Below are 17,237 nucleotides of genomic sequence, written 5' to 3'. Positions count from 1 at the left end.
TCTCGGAGAACACGAATTGATCTAGTAAATCTGAGTATGAAGCATTATTCGTATGCCAACAGCTATCAAACCTGATATATTCGCACTAAGGTTTTGTTGTGTTCCACAGTGTTATATAAGGGATACTTTGAGGAATCATATAAACAATTATACATTACCCAAGTTCACGTACATCCAAATTATTTATTTGTTTTTGAAATTAACAATATATTTCAGAATTTATAATTAATACGTTGTGTTCATTTTAGTAAATGCACTTTGATTTTTAATTGTACAAAATTTATTATATACATACAGTATCGGTCATATCAATAGCAACCCTATTTCAAAGTGATATTATTTCCCTCTCATGTTAATTTATTTCTAAGAATTTACAATAAAAATAAAGTTCAATTCCTAACAAAACCCAATTTTAAAACTTCGTAGAAAACTACAAAAAATACAACAAATTTTCACCCAAAATTCACATTTTTTTTTTATAGCCCCTTCAATTTTAGTCTTATTATATGCAAGTTTGAAGTGGCTAAAAATTACCTTTGATTTTTTAGAATCGATATAATAACAAATCGTGTTTAATCGTCTTCCATATACCGAAAAATGCGACTATTTATCCATGGCTGAGTGGAATATCGACCTATCTCGGCAGCCAGGTCGAAAACACTCGATATCAGAAAACTTTTCAACGCCCTAATTCAAAATTTGGCTGGAAAACGCCCTATTTTAGAATTTGATTGAAAAATGCCCTATCTCAGAACTCGGTTCAAAAACACCCTATCTCAGCTGGCGATCCAAAAACGCCCTATCTGAGCACATTTTCAAAGTATTTTCATTTGAGATAGGACTTTTTTGAACCGAATAATAATAATAACATACTATATACATATCTAGTTTCAACATAAAAAAAATTATGTACACATTAATTGTCTATGCATATCTAAGTCAATATATGTGATATATATGTACATACATCTACATATCGTCGTTTAAAGTACAAAACCGTGTATCAGTAAAATGCCAAACCGCGTATCAAGATAATGCAAACCCAGCGAGGTTGCATACATTATTTTCTAGAGAGTGAAAACACTCATATTTCAAAATGGTTATCTTTTTTTAAAAAGCAATCGCATTTTTGGCTAATATGTATCAGGAAGAATGGATAAGGATTGAGCCAAGAACTTGTGTGAGCAAATCCAATTTTTAGCATCAAATGTCAGTTACGCGGTTTTGTACTTAAACGACGATGCTTATGTTAACAGGAACGCTGCAATTTAATACACGGGTGAAGCAGGAACGCAGCACAGCAGAAGCATATAAACAATCTGCAAATGAATGGCTTTTTAGGTTTTTAACAAACAAACACCTGGTTTCAACTTACTTCAACGTGTCTAAAGCACAACGCACACACTATTGCAAAGGCGCAACAGGGACGCAACACTATAAAACACGGGCGGAGCAGGAACGCAGCACAACAGAAGCGTCCACAAAATCTGCGAATAAATGGTTCATTAGGTTTTGAAATAACAAAGAGCTGGTTCCAACTTACTTCAAAATATCTGCAGGATGATGCACACAATCAAATTCGGCCGCAGCTGCAGTTCACCAGAGAATGCTGCAAATGGAATGGTTCATCAATGAAGTCAAAATAATATGTTGTAACTTACGTGTATTAGCTCTTAATTACAATACCAGCACAGGTCGGCCAGGAAAACATTAAGGAAATTACCTAATAAATGCAAAATTATAATTAATTTGTAAAATAAATCGGTTTTATTACAATACTTACCAAATTTCAAGCAATTAGAAAACAAATGTCAGCGAATAAGAACAAAACGAACAACGAAAATTGAATCAATGTAGCTTGTTTAGAATTTTTTTCTAATATTTTGGGAAATGTTCAGTGAAATTAGCAAAGAAACAACACAGTTTCTCCTAAGGTAGTTCAAGATGGCGGATTAGAGCGAGAAGTTGCCAACGTATAACACCTTTCATTATTGCATCATGGATCATTATCTCTTATCATTTGTAAACTTTATTTGATCACAAGCGCCCCCATCAATGGAGATAAAACACTCTCCGGCAATTCAAGGGATTGGAAATTTAATTGACGTATTGCAAGATTAACTGCGACTGAATCGGTGGAGACGTTAATTAATGCTGCGGATATGTCATGAAAATTAGGTCTTCCAAAAGTGAATATCATTGAAGCAATTAAGTAGTCGTAGTAAAAAAGAAAACACCCATACAATGGCGAAAACATAAATGGGGAGGCGATGGAAACAGTTTTAGTAATTTAATCACTAAATTTAGAGTCTGCTTGTGGTCTTTTTATTCAAATTTTTAAATTTCTTTTTCAACATTTTTGACCGCAAATATCGTGCATAAAAACTCAATTTATTTTGTAAATCAAATTTTCGCTCAGCTGCCAACCGAAATGCATCGGTAAAAATAAACAAATTTGATTTACAAAATCAATTGAGTTTTTATTCATAATATTTGCGGTCAAAAAGGTTAAAAAATAAAATTAAAAATTCGAGTGATGCGATATTTTAACAAGTTCGGGCTATTTTTCTTTCGTTTATTTAATGTTCGCTCATTATTATTAGCGAAAATTCTACAGAGCTTCATCAAAGATTTCGAGCCTTTTCATTAGATTCCTTAGAAATGGTTTGAGTACGTGGTTTTGTAGGCCAATCAATTTTAGTGAAATGCAAATTTAAGGTAGTCAGAGCTAGCTGTTGGTTTTTGGCAATTATTATATATTTTTTTTTTTGTTGAAGATGTAGCTCCATATAAAAAAATTTTCGAACATACTGCTTTGTATGGAAAAAATGCGCAACACCGACAACAACAAAAAATCCACATATTGACAAATTTTAATTATGATTTATGGCAGAAATACACTCGGAGGTTTGCCATTGCCTGCCGAGGGACGACCGCTGTTAAGAAAAACCTTTTTCTATATTTTTTGCGATGTTGCTTTGACCAGGGCTTGAACCCAGGTGCTGATGAGTGAAAGCGCGCACTGCTTACCACTACACCACAGCGGCCGACTATATAAAGTTAACATAAAAGAAAATCATTCATAAGTCCCAGCTACTTAAAAGCGGAACTATATTATACTAAAATTCAGTGCGGTACAAAAATGTTTACGAAAGTTTGTTGACTTTTTTCATTTATTGCTCAAAACCGAGACATCAATACGGGTTTTGTTTAATAATGAACTATATTAAAAAAAAAAAATAATAGTTAAAATTAAAAAATAAAAAAACAAATGGTCAAAACTTGTGAACGTGTGAGTGTCGTATAGTTATAATAAGCACTATACTATTAAGATTTAATCGGTTACAAAGCTGCATACCAAAATTTTACCTAAAAATTCTGATTAAAAAATTTGAAACTTTGATGCAATTTTATTAAAACTTTTCGATATTTACTAAATTTTATACAATGTTTGAAATTCGGATTAACATCGTTTTTACTGGATAACGAGCTATGCTTTTATAAAAAATATTAAGCATTAAATAAACGAAACCGGAATTGCCCAAACCTTGTTGAAATGTCGCGTACCTATTTATGTTCATAATGCAGTTTCTAGAGTGACGGGCAATCGGCAGTTAACTATAGATTTTCCGTAAAAAATTTTTAAGTTAACTACCAAATGTGGGGTAACTCTACACTATGAAAAAGAACCATAGTAGTTGATTTTTTTTTACGCGTTCCAGAGAATTTTATACAAATATACTTTTCGTTGGCAACTCTGATCACAAAAGCAAATGTTTTAATTTTTTTGCAATTTTTTTTTTATTTTGCCTTTGTCTTTATTTCCACCAAGGTACATTGAACAGGTAGTATCAGTAGAGCAGCTGATTTGATTTATTTTCAAATTATTTGGTCTCGAAAATGTCAAATATTTTTAATTTTTTCTCACAAAAATTCTGAATTGTTAAAATCCATTTGCATGTGAAACCTTTTTCCATACAAAACAAGGGATTGAATAGCAGCTTTTGGAACGTTCGCCCAACTCAGCAGCACAACCGCTGATTACTGGCCCTTGTAAAGGATGGATCAATGCTTCGAGAAGCAAACAAATTTACTAGGAAAGAAAGTTGCATCAATTTTTATTTTTTCCAATTTCAATTTTTTATTTTTTATAATTTTTTGTATTTCACATGGCACGCTTTGATTTAGAAGAAAAATTTCAGAACAGTTTTTGACACTTTCGATACCAGAAGCAACAACAAAATACACGCAAATGTTGTTTTTGCTCTACTGATACTACCTGTTTAATGTGCCTTGATTGCCACCTTGTGTTTGTTTATTTTTATGTTATTTTACGAGTATTTTGCTACCACCTCTGCTTCTTCACAACAATAATTTTACGTCATCGATTGCGTCTGCGTTTGCGCGAAGACCGCCACCGCGCACTCCAATGCTGCCAACACATCGAGTGCTCGTACACCTGTTATGCTGATGAGTCGCTTTAACTTAGAATAACCGAATTCTCCTTGCCCACACAGCCAGCAGCGGCACAAAGGTGCTGCGCAGTGTTGCCGTTTTAGCCCTTTGGTGGCTAAATTTGGCTACCAAATTCTTTTTTTGGCCACAAAAATTTGAAATTGCCCCTAGCCCTTTTTTTAGCCCTTTTCAAAATTTATTCATCATTGACATTCAAAATTTATTCATCATTGACATTCAAATTTTTTTTATGATTTTCATGAATTTAACTCTTCGCTCATAAAGCGAACGCCTTTCCTTTAAGGCAAGTAAACATATGTCTATGTATGTTCCTTACGTTTCTGGGCCGTTATCTTATCCGTTAACGTTTTAACTATACTTTAAAATAGGTAAGTTGGTGGCCCTTAATATGCTTTATGTGTTACACAAAAAGTTTTTTTGTTGAATAAAATGGTAATTCTTTTCAGAGTTCATTGTTTTTCTATACCAGTAATTATAGAAAATGTTTGCGTGTATACTTACATATTTATACTAGCAGTACCCCGGTGTGCTTCTCTACACCAAATATTGAAAAACGAATGAAAAGTCCTGGAATTTTTCTATATGAAAATTTATCATTTGTTTTATTTCAAAATTGGTGATTCTTTATTTTAAATCTTAATCCAACAGATTTGGATATACAACATTTTTTGTTTTTCCATCTTGGGTATGAATAAATAAACAATTTGGAATGCCAACTCTTGAACAGGCCACGTATAGAGCTACCAATTCCAGTAATCTACCACAAATATTTCAAGAGATATACCAGATGAAAATGTTTGTTAGTATGGGTGGTGTCACGCCCCCTTTTCCGATTTCGGGGAAACTTAACACAAACCATCTGCATAATAGCCCGACTATGCCGTATAAATTTGGTTGAAATCTTGCACTTATTCTTTATATATAAGATGTGAGGTGCCACGCCCTCTTTTCCAATACTGCCCATTTTTATCCATGAGTATGGAATTATTTGTTATACCTCTATACCAACTTCCAGTACTCTACCACAAATATTTCAAGAGATATACAACAAAAAAATTTTAGTTAGTATGGAAGGTGCCACACCCCCTTTTACGAATTCGGGCAAACTTCACATAAACCATCTGCATGATAGCCTGAATATGCCGTATAAATTTGGTTGAATTCGGTGAAGCCGTTCTCAAGTTATAAGCTCACACAAAAAACGTGTACTTATTTGTATACATAAGATACATACATATGCCACGCCCCTTCTCCAAATTTGGGAAAACTCCACATAAAATATCTGCATGATGGTCCGAATATGCCGCATAAATTTGGTTGAATTCGGTGAAGCCGTTCTTAAGTTATATTGTCACACCAAAAACGTTCACTTATTTTTATATTTTAGTTAGTATGGGTGGTGCCACGCCCCCTCTTCCGAATCCGGGAAAACTTCGCATAAACCATCTGCATGATAAATCGAATATGCCACATAAATTTGGTTGAATTTGGTGAAGCTGTTTTCAAGTTATGAGGTCACACCAAAAACGTGCACTTATTTTTATATATAAGATGTAGGTAAAAAAATTTAGCTACCATTTTTAGCCACAACGACGATTTTTAGCTCTTTTTTAGCCCTTTTTTAGCTGGAATTTAGCTACCACTAAAAATGTTTCGCGGCAACACTGGTGCTACGAGACCGTCTTGCGAGCCAGTAGCGTCAGTCAGCTGGCAGAAGGTGGGCTATAAGTTGAGTGTTTTGAAGTGTGCTAATATTTTTCATCAATTAAAAGCCAAAATAATAATCAAATATGGTTTATTTTATTACACAAGTACTTATTGTTTAAATGCAGTTTTCACGCGAAGTCAGCATTGTTTTTGTGTTGTTGCTTTGCTCTCTGCTCCGTGTTGATGCCGTCAATCGAAGAGGTTTGTTTGATTACAAATATTTGTAAATAAGATTTGCTTAATAGCGCCTTTTTCTGGTTTTTCGCCATTTTCATGCTTACTTACATACCTACTTATTTGCATACTTGAACTTTTTTACTTTTATTTATATTTATTTACTCTTATTTGTTTTGTAGTAAAAGTTTGCTTGCAATCACCTCAGAGCGGCCGTTGTTTTGGCTATGTGCCCAGCTTTGCCTACAATCCGATTGCGCGCAAATGTGAGGAATTCATCTACGGCGGGTGTGGCGGGAACGATAATCGTTTCGATACTAAAAAGGAATGCGAATTGAGCTGTCGTGACGTTTGATGGTGACATTTATGCTGCTGGGAGTGAGTGGGACTTTCCCGATGTGATCATAAAAAGTATTAATACTCATTTGTTATATCAATGGAAAAAAAATAATAAAAAATACAACTTAAGAATGCTAATGTTGAAAGTTCTTATATGGAAGAAAGAATGTTAGGATAATTGGTTAGGTCTCAAACTTTCACTCGTGTGTTGGGGAGCTTTGACTGTTCCACCGGTTAAGAGAGGACATTTCGAAGGTTATGGCCTGTGTAATCAGTCATTGGCTATTTATTGGGCAATCTTCTAGATTAGGGATATTCTCCCATATGAATTTTGTAAAATTGCAGAGATGAGGAAGAGTAAGAAACAGTTGAACACTTATTTCGCAGTTGCCCAGCTTTAAATAAAAGCAATAAAACCAATCCTAAGCTTCCTAAAAGCTTCAAAATGGTTCCATGCAATATCGTTACTGAGGTATCCGTGTTTCATAGTGGTATCACAATGCCACATTCACCTAATCTAACTGTACACAGTCATATATGTATACCCTCCAGTAAAAGTTGAACATTTGGCCCATAAGCATCAGTCCTTTCTGATAACACTACCAACGTTAACTGCTAGGCTAAAGCGAAGAACGCTGTGTGCGTTGAGCGGAATTTCCTAGGCGGCAGATGTCAGTTCCGAAGAGCTCTTCAGGGCTGGTTGGAAAGAAAAATTCAAGGTATAACCTAGGAAAGGCTGGACAGCTTAAAAAGGTGTTGAAATTATTCAAGCTCATCGGCCTTTAAACAGCCGCGACCGTGAGAATCCAGTCTGTTATTTAAGATCGCCGCCTGAATACCCATCGGACAATGTCCAGTTAATAAACGCACCAGGTACTCCCACTCCCATATAAGTTTGAACGGAAAAAAAATCGGAGACATTTGAAAAAGACACCAGGCATTGCTCGTCTTGTTTTGAACTTTTTGCGATCACGATAGATGTTCACCTGTCCAGCCGACGTCGAACAGTTTAACAAACAATCGGTTGCTTCTTTAATAGCAGCTACCTATACTTGGAGAACACTATAGTGATCTGAAAGTCTAAATCTAAGTCTAAAGTCTAAAGCTTAAAGGAAAGCTATCTGCATTCAAACCATCTGCATAGAAGTTCACCTGTGCCTCCTTGCACCTACTGCTTTTGCAAGTCGTCAACAGCGGCAGTCGATGGAACAGAAGTTTTGCTTTCACAAGCCGTCAGCATTCCCGCGCATTAGTCGCAGTCGAACTAAAAGCAAAAATTGATTGAATTTATTTGCTAAGAAGCATCGAGTTCGTGCCGAAAAGCAAACAATCGTTTGCTTCTCAGCATTTTCCGTGTTGCTGCTGTGGCTATTCGTTTTCTTTTTCAAATATGACAGCAGAAGCAACTGACGAACTACGAAAGTCGATCAATTTCTTCTGTTCCTGCTTCTGCTTCCGAACTTTTCAATAAGCAAGCATCAGAAAAATGCTTTTGCTGATAAGCATCGCATTCGTGCCGGAAAGCAAACAATCGTTTGCTTCTCAGCTCTTCTCGTGCTGCTTCGAGTTTGCAAAAACAAAAAAAGCGGTTGCGTTTCTCGATGGCTGAAGCACCAGCTTTTGAAAAAAGGCGCTCAGCAGGCACCAGGGACCAACTAAATGACAGTATTTTTTCGAAAGTCCATAAAGTCTGAACTTTACAAGGAAGTTTGTTTCGTTGTATAATATCGTCCGGATAGAGATTATTCGAATTTAGGAGGCTCGCCCTCTTAATGCCGTAACTTCTCAAGAAAACTGGCTTTACATATGGCCCGTTGCGCCTAAAATGTGGTGACTGCTACTTTATGATGCGTCGGAGGCAGACATACAGAAAAAAGCGTTCCATGCTTCTTGGTTTATTAACATAAGCAAAAGCAGATTTTATGGTCTCAGACCGGAGTTAAGCTTACAGACCTTATAAAGCTAAAGCGGGCCGTTTTAAAAACACTTTCTCAGCATCTTCGATGACCGTCGGTCTGCAGTGCTCGAAATGAGGGTTTTGCACATGTCCGCAGCGATAAGGGTATACTTTAACGCAGCCGTGCCCACTGAAGACTTTTCCGTATTTCCGGCTGAGCCAAGTGTAGATTTTCGCTGTGCTTTTTGGTCCAGCGAGAATTTGATCGACAAAGGAAAAAATAAAATAATTTTTTAAAAATAATAAAAAGAAGAATGAGTTGCGCATTTGGAAGCTGCAAAAATACCACTTACGATATCGAGTTTGATTGTGTCGAGACGGGTCTGGCACAATTCGGTTTCAGGACGAGTGAAGGGAAAGACAATAATTTACTTTCGTTAATTGCATATCTCAAGTAGATCTTTATAAACCAAGTAGTGATTTTTTGAATCTTTTGGAGCATTTGAACTCGACAATTATTGAAATTAATGGTGAAAAATTAACAAGTCCAAATTTGTTAAAAAAATTTATTGTACAATTCAAATGTTACTATCGTGGAAAGAATTGTAAAATGTTTTTTGTTTTGGGAAGGAATTTTTTTCCAATACGATATTTAGATCTAAAGTCAAAAGAGAACAAAACTAAATATGAAAAAAAGAAGATGAGAAAAATGACATCTTGATGGGTTTGTTGAATTTATTACCTAAAGAAAAACATTTAATAATGTTAACGCAACATTCATACATATATATAGATAAATTCTCATATATATATATATAGATTCAAATTCATATATTCGCGAAACCATGGGCCAAATATAGTAAAATTGCGTTTTTAGTTTTTCACTCTGACGCCAGTAATTAAAAAATGATTTTAAAAATTCAGAGAAATGTGCTTAGAGAGGAAGTATGGTTATAAAATTAATGAGGAAATCCTGTAGAATTTAAACAGATTGAATTTTCTGGTGCGGAAGGGCTGGTAAATATTGAAAATGTCATTTTAAAATTTTATCCTCTAAATTTCGCAAAGTTTGTTTTTGAAAAAATTGTATGTTAAGGGCTTATATAAACTCGATAACATCCTCGAATCTCGTTCTTCAAACTTTGTCAGCTTAAAAATTACCTATTCGTCCTTGTGATTCCAAAAAATTTAAACTTTTTAAATTCTAAAGAAATTTCCTATAGAATTTGTTACCCATATTTTTATTCTACATTGCATTGAATTTTTTTAATAATTTCTGGAGTTAATCATATCTTAATATTAATTAATGTGTATGTACCCTGCAAACCAAAGTTCCCGAAATCTTAACGAAATCTTTAGGAGTATCTGATTTCTGTAACGATTTTTTTCCGAATCTTCAAAGAAAATTATATGAAGTGGTTGACACGAACTCGTAAAGAAATTTCTGTACGAAAAATAAAGAAAATTCTGAAAAAAGTCTGCAAGAAATTCTTCACATAGCAGCATTATTTTCATTTCTTTACCGATTTTCTTCCGAAATTTCGTAAAAGAATGGAAGTGTGCGTAATTTATTTCATTTTAGAAAATTCGGCAAAAAATCGGATGGGATCTTTCCGAAGTCTTTAAAATTTCTTTACGATTCAGAATACTCTGAAAAAATGGTTTGCAGGGTATGTACCTACCATAGATGACCTGCAAACCATTTTTTCAGAGTATTCTGAATCGTAAAGAAATTTTAAAGACTTCGGAAAGATCCCATCCGATTTTTTGCCGAATTTTCTAAAATGAAATAAATTACGCACACTTCCATTCTTTTACGAAATTTCGGAAGAAAATCGGTAAAGAAATGAAAATACCCTGCAAACCATTTTTTCAGAGTATTCTGCATTGTAAAGAAAATTTAAAGAATTCGTTAAGATTTAATTCGATTTTTTGCCGAATTTTCTAAAATGAAATAAATTACGCACACTTCCATTCTTTTACGAAATTTCGGAAGAAAATCTGTGAAGAAACTAAAATAATGGTGCTATGTGAAGAATATCTTTCAGAATTTTTCCAGAATTTTCTTTATTTTTCGTCCAGAAATTTCTTTACGAGTGCGTGTCAACCACTTCATATAATTTTCTTTGAAAACTCGTAAGAAAATCGTTACAGAAATGAAATACTCCTAACGATTTCCTTAAGATTTCGGGAACTTTGGTTTGCAGGGTAATGCTGCTATGTCAAGAATTTCTTGCAGACTTTTTTCAGAATTTTCTTTATTTTTCGTACAGAAATTTCTTTACGAGTTCGTGTCAACCACTTCATATAATTTTCTTTGAAGATTCGGAAAAAAATCGGTACAGAAATCAGATACTCCTAAAGATTTCGTTAAGATTTCGGGAACTTTGGTTTGCAGGGTGTATAGTAACATATATGTATATGTATATACCTATATATTGCTTCTTGGCAAAAAACATGTACATATATAAATACATATATATGTACCCATGAACATATTAATAATAATAATAGATTGGCGCTTACACATATATTAGTGTTTGGCCGAGCTTCTCCTCCGATTTGTGGCGTGCGCCTTGATGTTGTCACACAAAGCGGAGGGACCTACAGTTTTACGTCGACTCCGAACGGCGATTGTATTTTTATGAGAAGCTGTTTTTTGAACATATTAATTAATATTAATTCAAGGGGTCATGTGACTTGTGGTTCCGAAGTTATAGCTGATAAAAAATTACAAGCCTATGTTAAGTTCTACGCCCCCCTTTACAAACTCATTTATATATACATACCTTACTATAAGCACCTACCATAGATATGTCTGCATACCACATTTAAAATTCATGTGACTTACGGTTCCGAAGTTAGAGCTCATTAAATAATTCACGCCTATGGGAGGTGCCAGGCCCCCTTCTCCAATATCGCCAATTTTTTCAAATGAGTATGGAATTAATTTTATTTATCTCGACAGCAAGTTTCAATGCTCTACCACAAATATTTCAAGAGATATACAACATGAAAATTTTAGTTAGTATAGGATGTGCCACGCCATCTTTTCCAGTACTGCCCATTTTTCTCTATGCCTATAACCTTCCCGGGGTAAAGGCAAATAAGTGTGCAAAGGTTTACGAAAAACTTGAATAACTGGGCCAAAAATGTTCTGATTTAGACTTATGGGGTCTCAGTAGAAAGGTATTTTCACACTGTTTTCATTTCTGGGCAAAAAAAACGTCATTCGTGTCCCATCTTGTTTTGTCGAATACCAACACATCTTAATTCAACTTTAAGTGACGCTCGTTCATCCTACCTTTCTCTTCCATCCTTTGAATGAGTTTATTAGCAAAGAAATAAAAAGGGCGAAAAAATACCTTTCCAATGACACCTCTTTAGTCTAAATCGGAAGAGTTTAGGTTCAGTTATTCAAGTTTTTCCTATACCAATCTTTGAAAGAAGTTAAAAACAGCATCAAAAATCTCATTATTACGATTACGTTAAAAATTTTGTTTAATTTTTTTTTTTTTATTGTTATGCAAATATTTTAAGCTTAAACCGTTTTGTCATTTGAGTGGATTTAAATAAACAAAATCTTTAAGAAACTATTTTTATTCATAAAAAACTCCATTTTTGGAGGTATTTTCAAATCGGTCCAGCTCACTTAAATCTTAATAGTGGTATTCATCTAAACCGATAACTTTATCAAGCAGATAATCTTATAAGTTTATGCACTCTGTTACATGAACGACCCACACTCTCTTTTCGTTTACACATGCGACAATAGTCGTGTTTTCTTTGGTTATAAAGCGCAGTGTCACTAACTTTATACTACTAGCACGGGGATAAAGAAATTATAGAAACTACCTCACTAAATTGGAAAAAATTATATTTACGAGATATCTATTTAAATAAATGTACATATAACATAAAGCCTATTTATTTGAAGCAAGTTATAAGAAACAATGGCAGAATGTCTGTTAGTGTATGAATTCATTTGTCACGGCTACCAAACTTTGCGAATTATCAGTGAAACAAAACAAACAGACGGGATAATAATTGAACCAGATCTCTATCAGGATCATATCGTTGTTGAATTTGCGTGCACAATTTGTATGGGGATCCCGATTATTGCCTAAGAAAACATAGCTAGAGTTGCGACAGAGTTGCATTGTCTTCAGTTTATCAAGTTTATTCAGTGAAATCGCTGGATAAATTTATCAGAAATGTGTAAACGAGTTTCCATACAAATTTTGACAGTTCATTTATAAGGTTTACACAATTATAAGTTTATACGGTTTACAATGCATTTATAAGGTTTGATGAATACCCTTAATTTTTTCTGAAATATTTGTGGTGGACGTCTTAAAATATAATAGATTTTATAATTCCAATGGAAAAATAGTACCGATTTTTTTTTTTGTATGGGGAGTGATGCAGTCTAATATGTATAGATTACTAGCTTATACCCGCGGGTTTCACCCCGCGCTTTTATACAAATATGAAAAATAATTTAATGATGTTAAATTTTATTTCTGTGCCCTTTTCGTTATAGCTCGTTATTTTTTAAGCGAGTTAAGGTATTTAGGCCATTTAAAACTATGAAATTATAAAATCTCGTCTGCGCGCTAGGCATACGAAAGATATCAATCCCTCTAAGTTTACCTTGAAATGGATCCAGGTATACGACGCGTAAACATGTAACCTTCTTGGAGGTGCCACGGCGGGTTCTAATATTTCCAACTCAAATTCAGTAACCTGGCCTTGATAAAATACCACTTCTCATTACTGTAGCAAATGCCTCAAGAGAGCTTTAGATTAAAAGGCCGAACCCGGCTCTCCCTTTTTCATTAAAAGAAATTTTTGCTATCAGTACGGCACTTATAAAATAAATCTCCATAACAAATTTAAAATACTTCCAAATATTTTCTATCCTTCCAGAGATATGTACTAAGAAATTTTTAGTACGTATGGGAGGCGACATGTCTCCTTTTTTAATAAATCACATTTTTTCCATGAGCAATTGAAACATTTTGTATACACAACTCCATACCAAGTTCCAGTATTCTTCCACAAACACTTCCAGGGATATGTGGCAAGAAAAAGTCAATTTGCACAGAAAGTGCCACGCCCCTTTTTCTTATGACCCTAATCTTCTTTCATGAATTTAGAATTGATTTTACATACCCCAGTACCAAGTCCAGTACTCTACCATGAACACCTCTAGAGATATGCAGTATAAAAGTAAATTTGTACGGGAGGTTCCATGCCCCCTTTTCGAATAACGCAAATTTTTCTCCATGAGTATGGAATTAATTTTGTATACACATCTCGGTGCCAAATTCCCGTCCTCTGCAATAAACACCTCCAGAGATATGCAGCATAGAAAAATCAATTTGCATGGGAGTTGTCACATCACCTTTTCCAATAACTCTCATTTTTCTCCATGAGTATGGTATTAGTTTCACATACATACATACATACATATGTATTTCCATACCAACCTTGAGTACTTTACCCCAAACATTTGAAGGGATATGCAATATGAAACTTTCAGTCAGTATTGGAGGTGCTACGCCTCTTTTCCAAAAACGTCCATTTTTCTCCGTGAATATGAACATGATTTCACACAGTGTTGGAAAACTGTTAATCTGATTAACGATTAAAATGTTAATCGCGTTTGACGATTAAAATTAATTAGTCGTTATCAACTGTACGATTAATGATAACATTTTTTGAATCGTTAATCGCTGGCTGCGATTACGTTTAATTAATTTAAAACATTAATCGTTAATCCAATTAAAAATAAAATCTGATTAATTTGTCTAGTTTGTCCGAGTTTGAAACCAAACACCAGTTATAGTAATTATTTTGTGTTTTACGCTTATAAAAAGCACATAATATAAAAAAATTATAATTATTGTTATTAGTAATACATAAACTGGGAACTTTTACAAACCTAGTTTGTAAAACGTTTGTTGGTATATATCTTAATGAAAATGCACACGAAATTGCTTAGATGGATGAGGAAACCCGACTTAGCCCTACCGGATTAACTTGCTTTGTGTGCACAGGGACATTCCAGCATAACTTAATTAATCACCAAACCTACTTGATCAAATTAAGAGTTAATGATTAAAAATTTATTTTTTAATCGCGGTCACGATTAACTGTTCAGTCAGGTTAAAATTAATCATGATTAACTGTAATCAGATTGAATTTAATCGAATTAACTAACTGATTAAAACATCAATCGATTAATGCCATCATTGATTTCACATAGATATCACTATACCAAGTTTCAGTTCTCTCCCACAAATACTTCCAGAGATATGTATGTAATATGAAAATTCGAATTTGTATGGGAGGGGCCTTGAGTTATCGGACTTACTTTCAGTCTAAGACCATCCTTCCGAAATCCGTAATAAGTGTACTAAATTTTGTTCTGATCGGAAAACCGGTTAAGGAAGTAGCCTGTTTTTCAATCCAAGTCATAAACCATCTTTGAGCAAAATTTCATTTTCAAACAGGTGGCAATTCTTAAAAAAGTAGCCTATTTTCCAGGCTAGGTCATAAGCTATCTGTATGCAAACTTTCATGCAAATCAGTTCTGTCATTTACGCGTATTAATTTAATTAAACTTTCATAATACGTGATAGCTCTTAAAATAGTAGCCTATTTTCCAACATAGGTCATAAGCTATCTCTGTGCGAAATGTCATGCAAATCTGTTCACTCATTTCCGCGTATTAATTTAATTAAAACTTTTTTAACAGGTGGCAACTCTTCCAAAAAATTTGCCTATTTTCCACTGTAGGTCATAAGCTATCTGCTTGCAAAATTTCATGCAAATCCGTTCAGACTTTTCCGCGTATTAATCTAATTAAACTTTTTTAGCAGGTGGTAACTCTTAAAAAAAGTAGCCTATTTTTCAACCTAGCTATCTGTGTGAAAACTTCCATGCAAATCAGTTCACTCATTTCCGCGTATTAATTAAATTAAACATTTATAACAGGTGGCAACTCTTAAAAAAAGTAGCCTACTTTCTAACCTAGGTCATAATCTATCTGTGTGCAAAATTTCATGCAAATCCGTTTAGTCGTTTCCGCGTATTAATTTAATTAAACTTTTTAAATAGGTGGCAACTATTCCAAAAAATTTGCCTATTTTCTACTGTAGGTCATAAGCTATCTGTGTGCAAATTTTCATGCAAATCCCTTTAGTCGTTTCCGCGTATTAATTTAATTAAACTTTTTAAATAGGTGGCAACTATTCCAAAAAATTAGCCTATTTTCTACAGTAGGTTATAAGCTATTTGCTTACAAAATTTCATGCAAATCCATTTAGTCGTTTCCGCGTATTAATTTAATGAAACTTTTTTAACAGGTGGCAACTCTTAAAAAAATATCCTATTAACCAATCTGGCCCATAAGCTATCTGCGTACAAAATTTAATGCAAATCCGTTCAGTCGTTTCCGCGTGATGATTTCCCAAACATCCAAACATACAAACTTTCACATTTATAATATTAGTAAGATCTTTTGAGATACAAACCTCATCTGTCTCTACATGGTGTGAAGTTGAATTCCAAGCGGGCTCCTGAACGGCATTTTCTTCTGCCTGCTCTTCCAATTCCAATTCGGAAATCAGAAAATATCTTAAAAGATTAAAATTAATTAAATTTTGTATAAATCAGTGTTTATACATACATATGTATGTATTTAGGTATTTAGATTTTACTTAAAAGTCGGTATGTACATACATGCATATTTAATTAAGCTTAAAATTGTACTTCCTCACTCTTGTACTTTACTTCATTGACTGACTTCAACTTCGCTGCAAATTGAACAAAGCAAAACATGATTTTTATGCGAGACAAATTTCCACGGAAAGTAACGGCAGAAAAAGAATTTTTGAATATTCATTCCATTTGTCAGCTGACTACGATGCAGCATTCTACTTTGCATTCTCCGAAATTAAGCAAAGAAGCGAAATAAAAAAAAAAAATATTGTAGGACATTCTACTTTGCATTCCCTGAAATAAAGCAAAAAAGTGAAACAAATAAAATATTGTAGGACATTCTACTTTGCATTCCCTGAAGTGAAGCAAAGAAGCGAAACAAATAAAATATTGTAGAACATTCTACTTTGCATTACCGCCAATGCCTAAAAGAAGCGAAAAAATTCGAAGGCATTATAACGCTATGCCTTCTAGAACACGTTACCACTAAAAGCGATTACCGATTTTTTGCTGGGCGTGTTCAATATGGCGATGACAGTGAACAATATGGCATACAACACCGAATGGCCCGAAGTAGCCAAACTACGACCCGAATGAAACGCTTCGTGAAAATCCAGGGTTGCGAAGTGGTATTTTGTTGGAAAATATAAAAGCCAGGATTTTGTGCAGCGCCGAATTTTAACAAAAGAGGGTTTTGTGTTCTCAAGATGAACAGAAAAGGGTTGCTGTGCTGTTTCGTTTTAAGCTTATTTTAATCTTAAGGTATCTAATTAAATATTAAAAGGAGACAAAAATTAAAGCAAAAATTTAAAATATATTTACATATCTGAAATTTTTAAATAAAATATATATTTTCACGAGAGAAATTAAATAAAATGGGTTAACTTTAGGGGAAATATACTTATCAGATTGGGTC

The 17,237-nt window shown here is 34.0% G+C and overlaps 1 protein-coding gene and 1 long non-coding RNA gene across 2 annotated transcripts; one reads left to right on the top strand and one right to left on the bottom strand.

The window, feature by feature from the left end:
* Positions 1 to 821: 821 nt before the first annotated feature.
* On the bottom strand, positions 822 to 1,804 carry LOC118741701. Its single transcript, XR_004993327.1, has 5 exons — positions 1,784 to 1,804; positions 1,662 to 1,723; positions 1,544 to 1,609; positions 1,376 to 1,487; positions 822 to 1,319 (listed from the first exon to the last, which is right to left on the bottom strand). It is a non-coding gene; the product is annotated as an uncharacterized LOC118741701 (long non-coding RNA).
* A 4,352-nt stretch (positions 1,805 to 6,156) lies between these two features.
* On the top strand, positions 6,157 to 6,856 carry LOC118741700 (chymotrypsin inhibitor SCI-II). The gene is made up of 2 exons (XM_036473674.1): positions 6,157 to 6,384; positions 6,540 to 6,856. Exons 1-2 carry the CDS (start codon positions 6,303 to 6,305, stop codon positions 6,710 to 6,712), a joined length of 255 nt encoding a protein of 84 aa, XP_036329567.1. The 5' UTR covers positions 6,157 to 6,302; the 3' UTR covers positions 6,713 to 6,856.
* The last annotated feature ends 10,381 nt before the right edge of the window (positions 6,857 to 17,237 follow it).

Source organism: Rhagoletis pomonella, unplaced genomic scaffold (genome assembly GCF_013731165.1).
Source record: "Rhagoletis pomonella isolate Grant_MI unplaced genomic scaffold, Rhpom_1.0 Rhpom_scaffold_00006, whole genome shotgun sequence".
Classification (NCBI taxonomy): domain Eukaryota; kingdom Metazoa; phylum Arthropoda; class Insecta; order Diptera; family Tephritidae; genus Rhagoletis; species Rhagoletis pomonella.
Note: the sequence above shows the minus strand (reverse complement) of the source record. Positions and strands in the feature narration are given on the sequence as shown.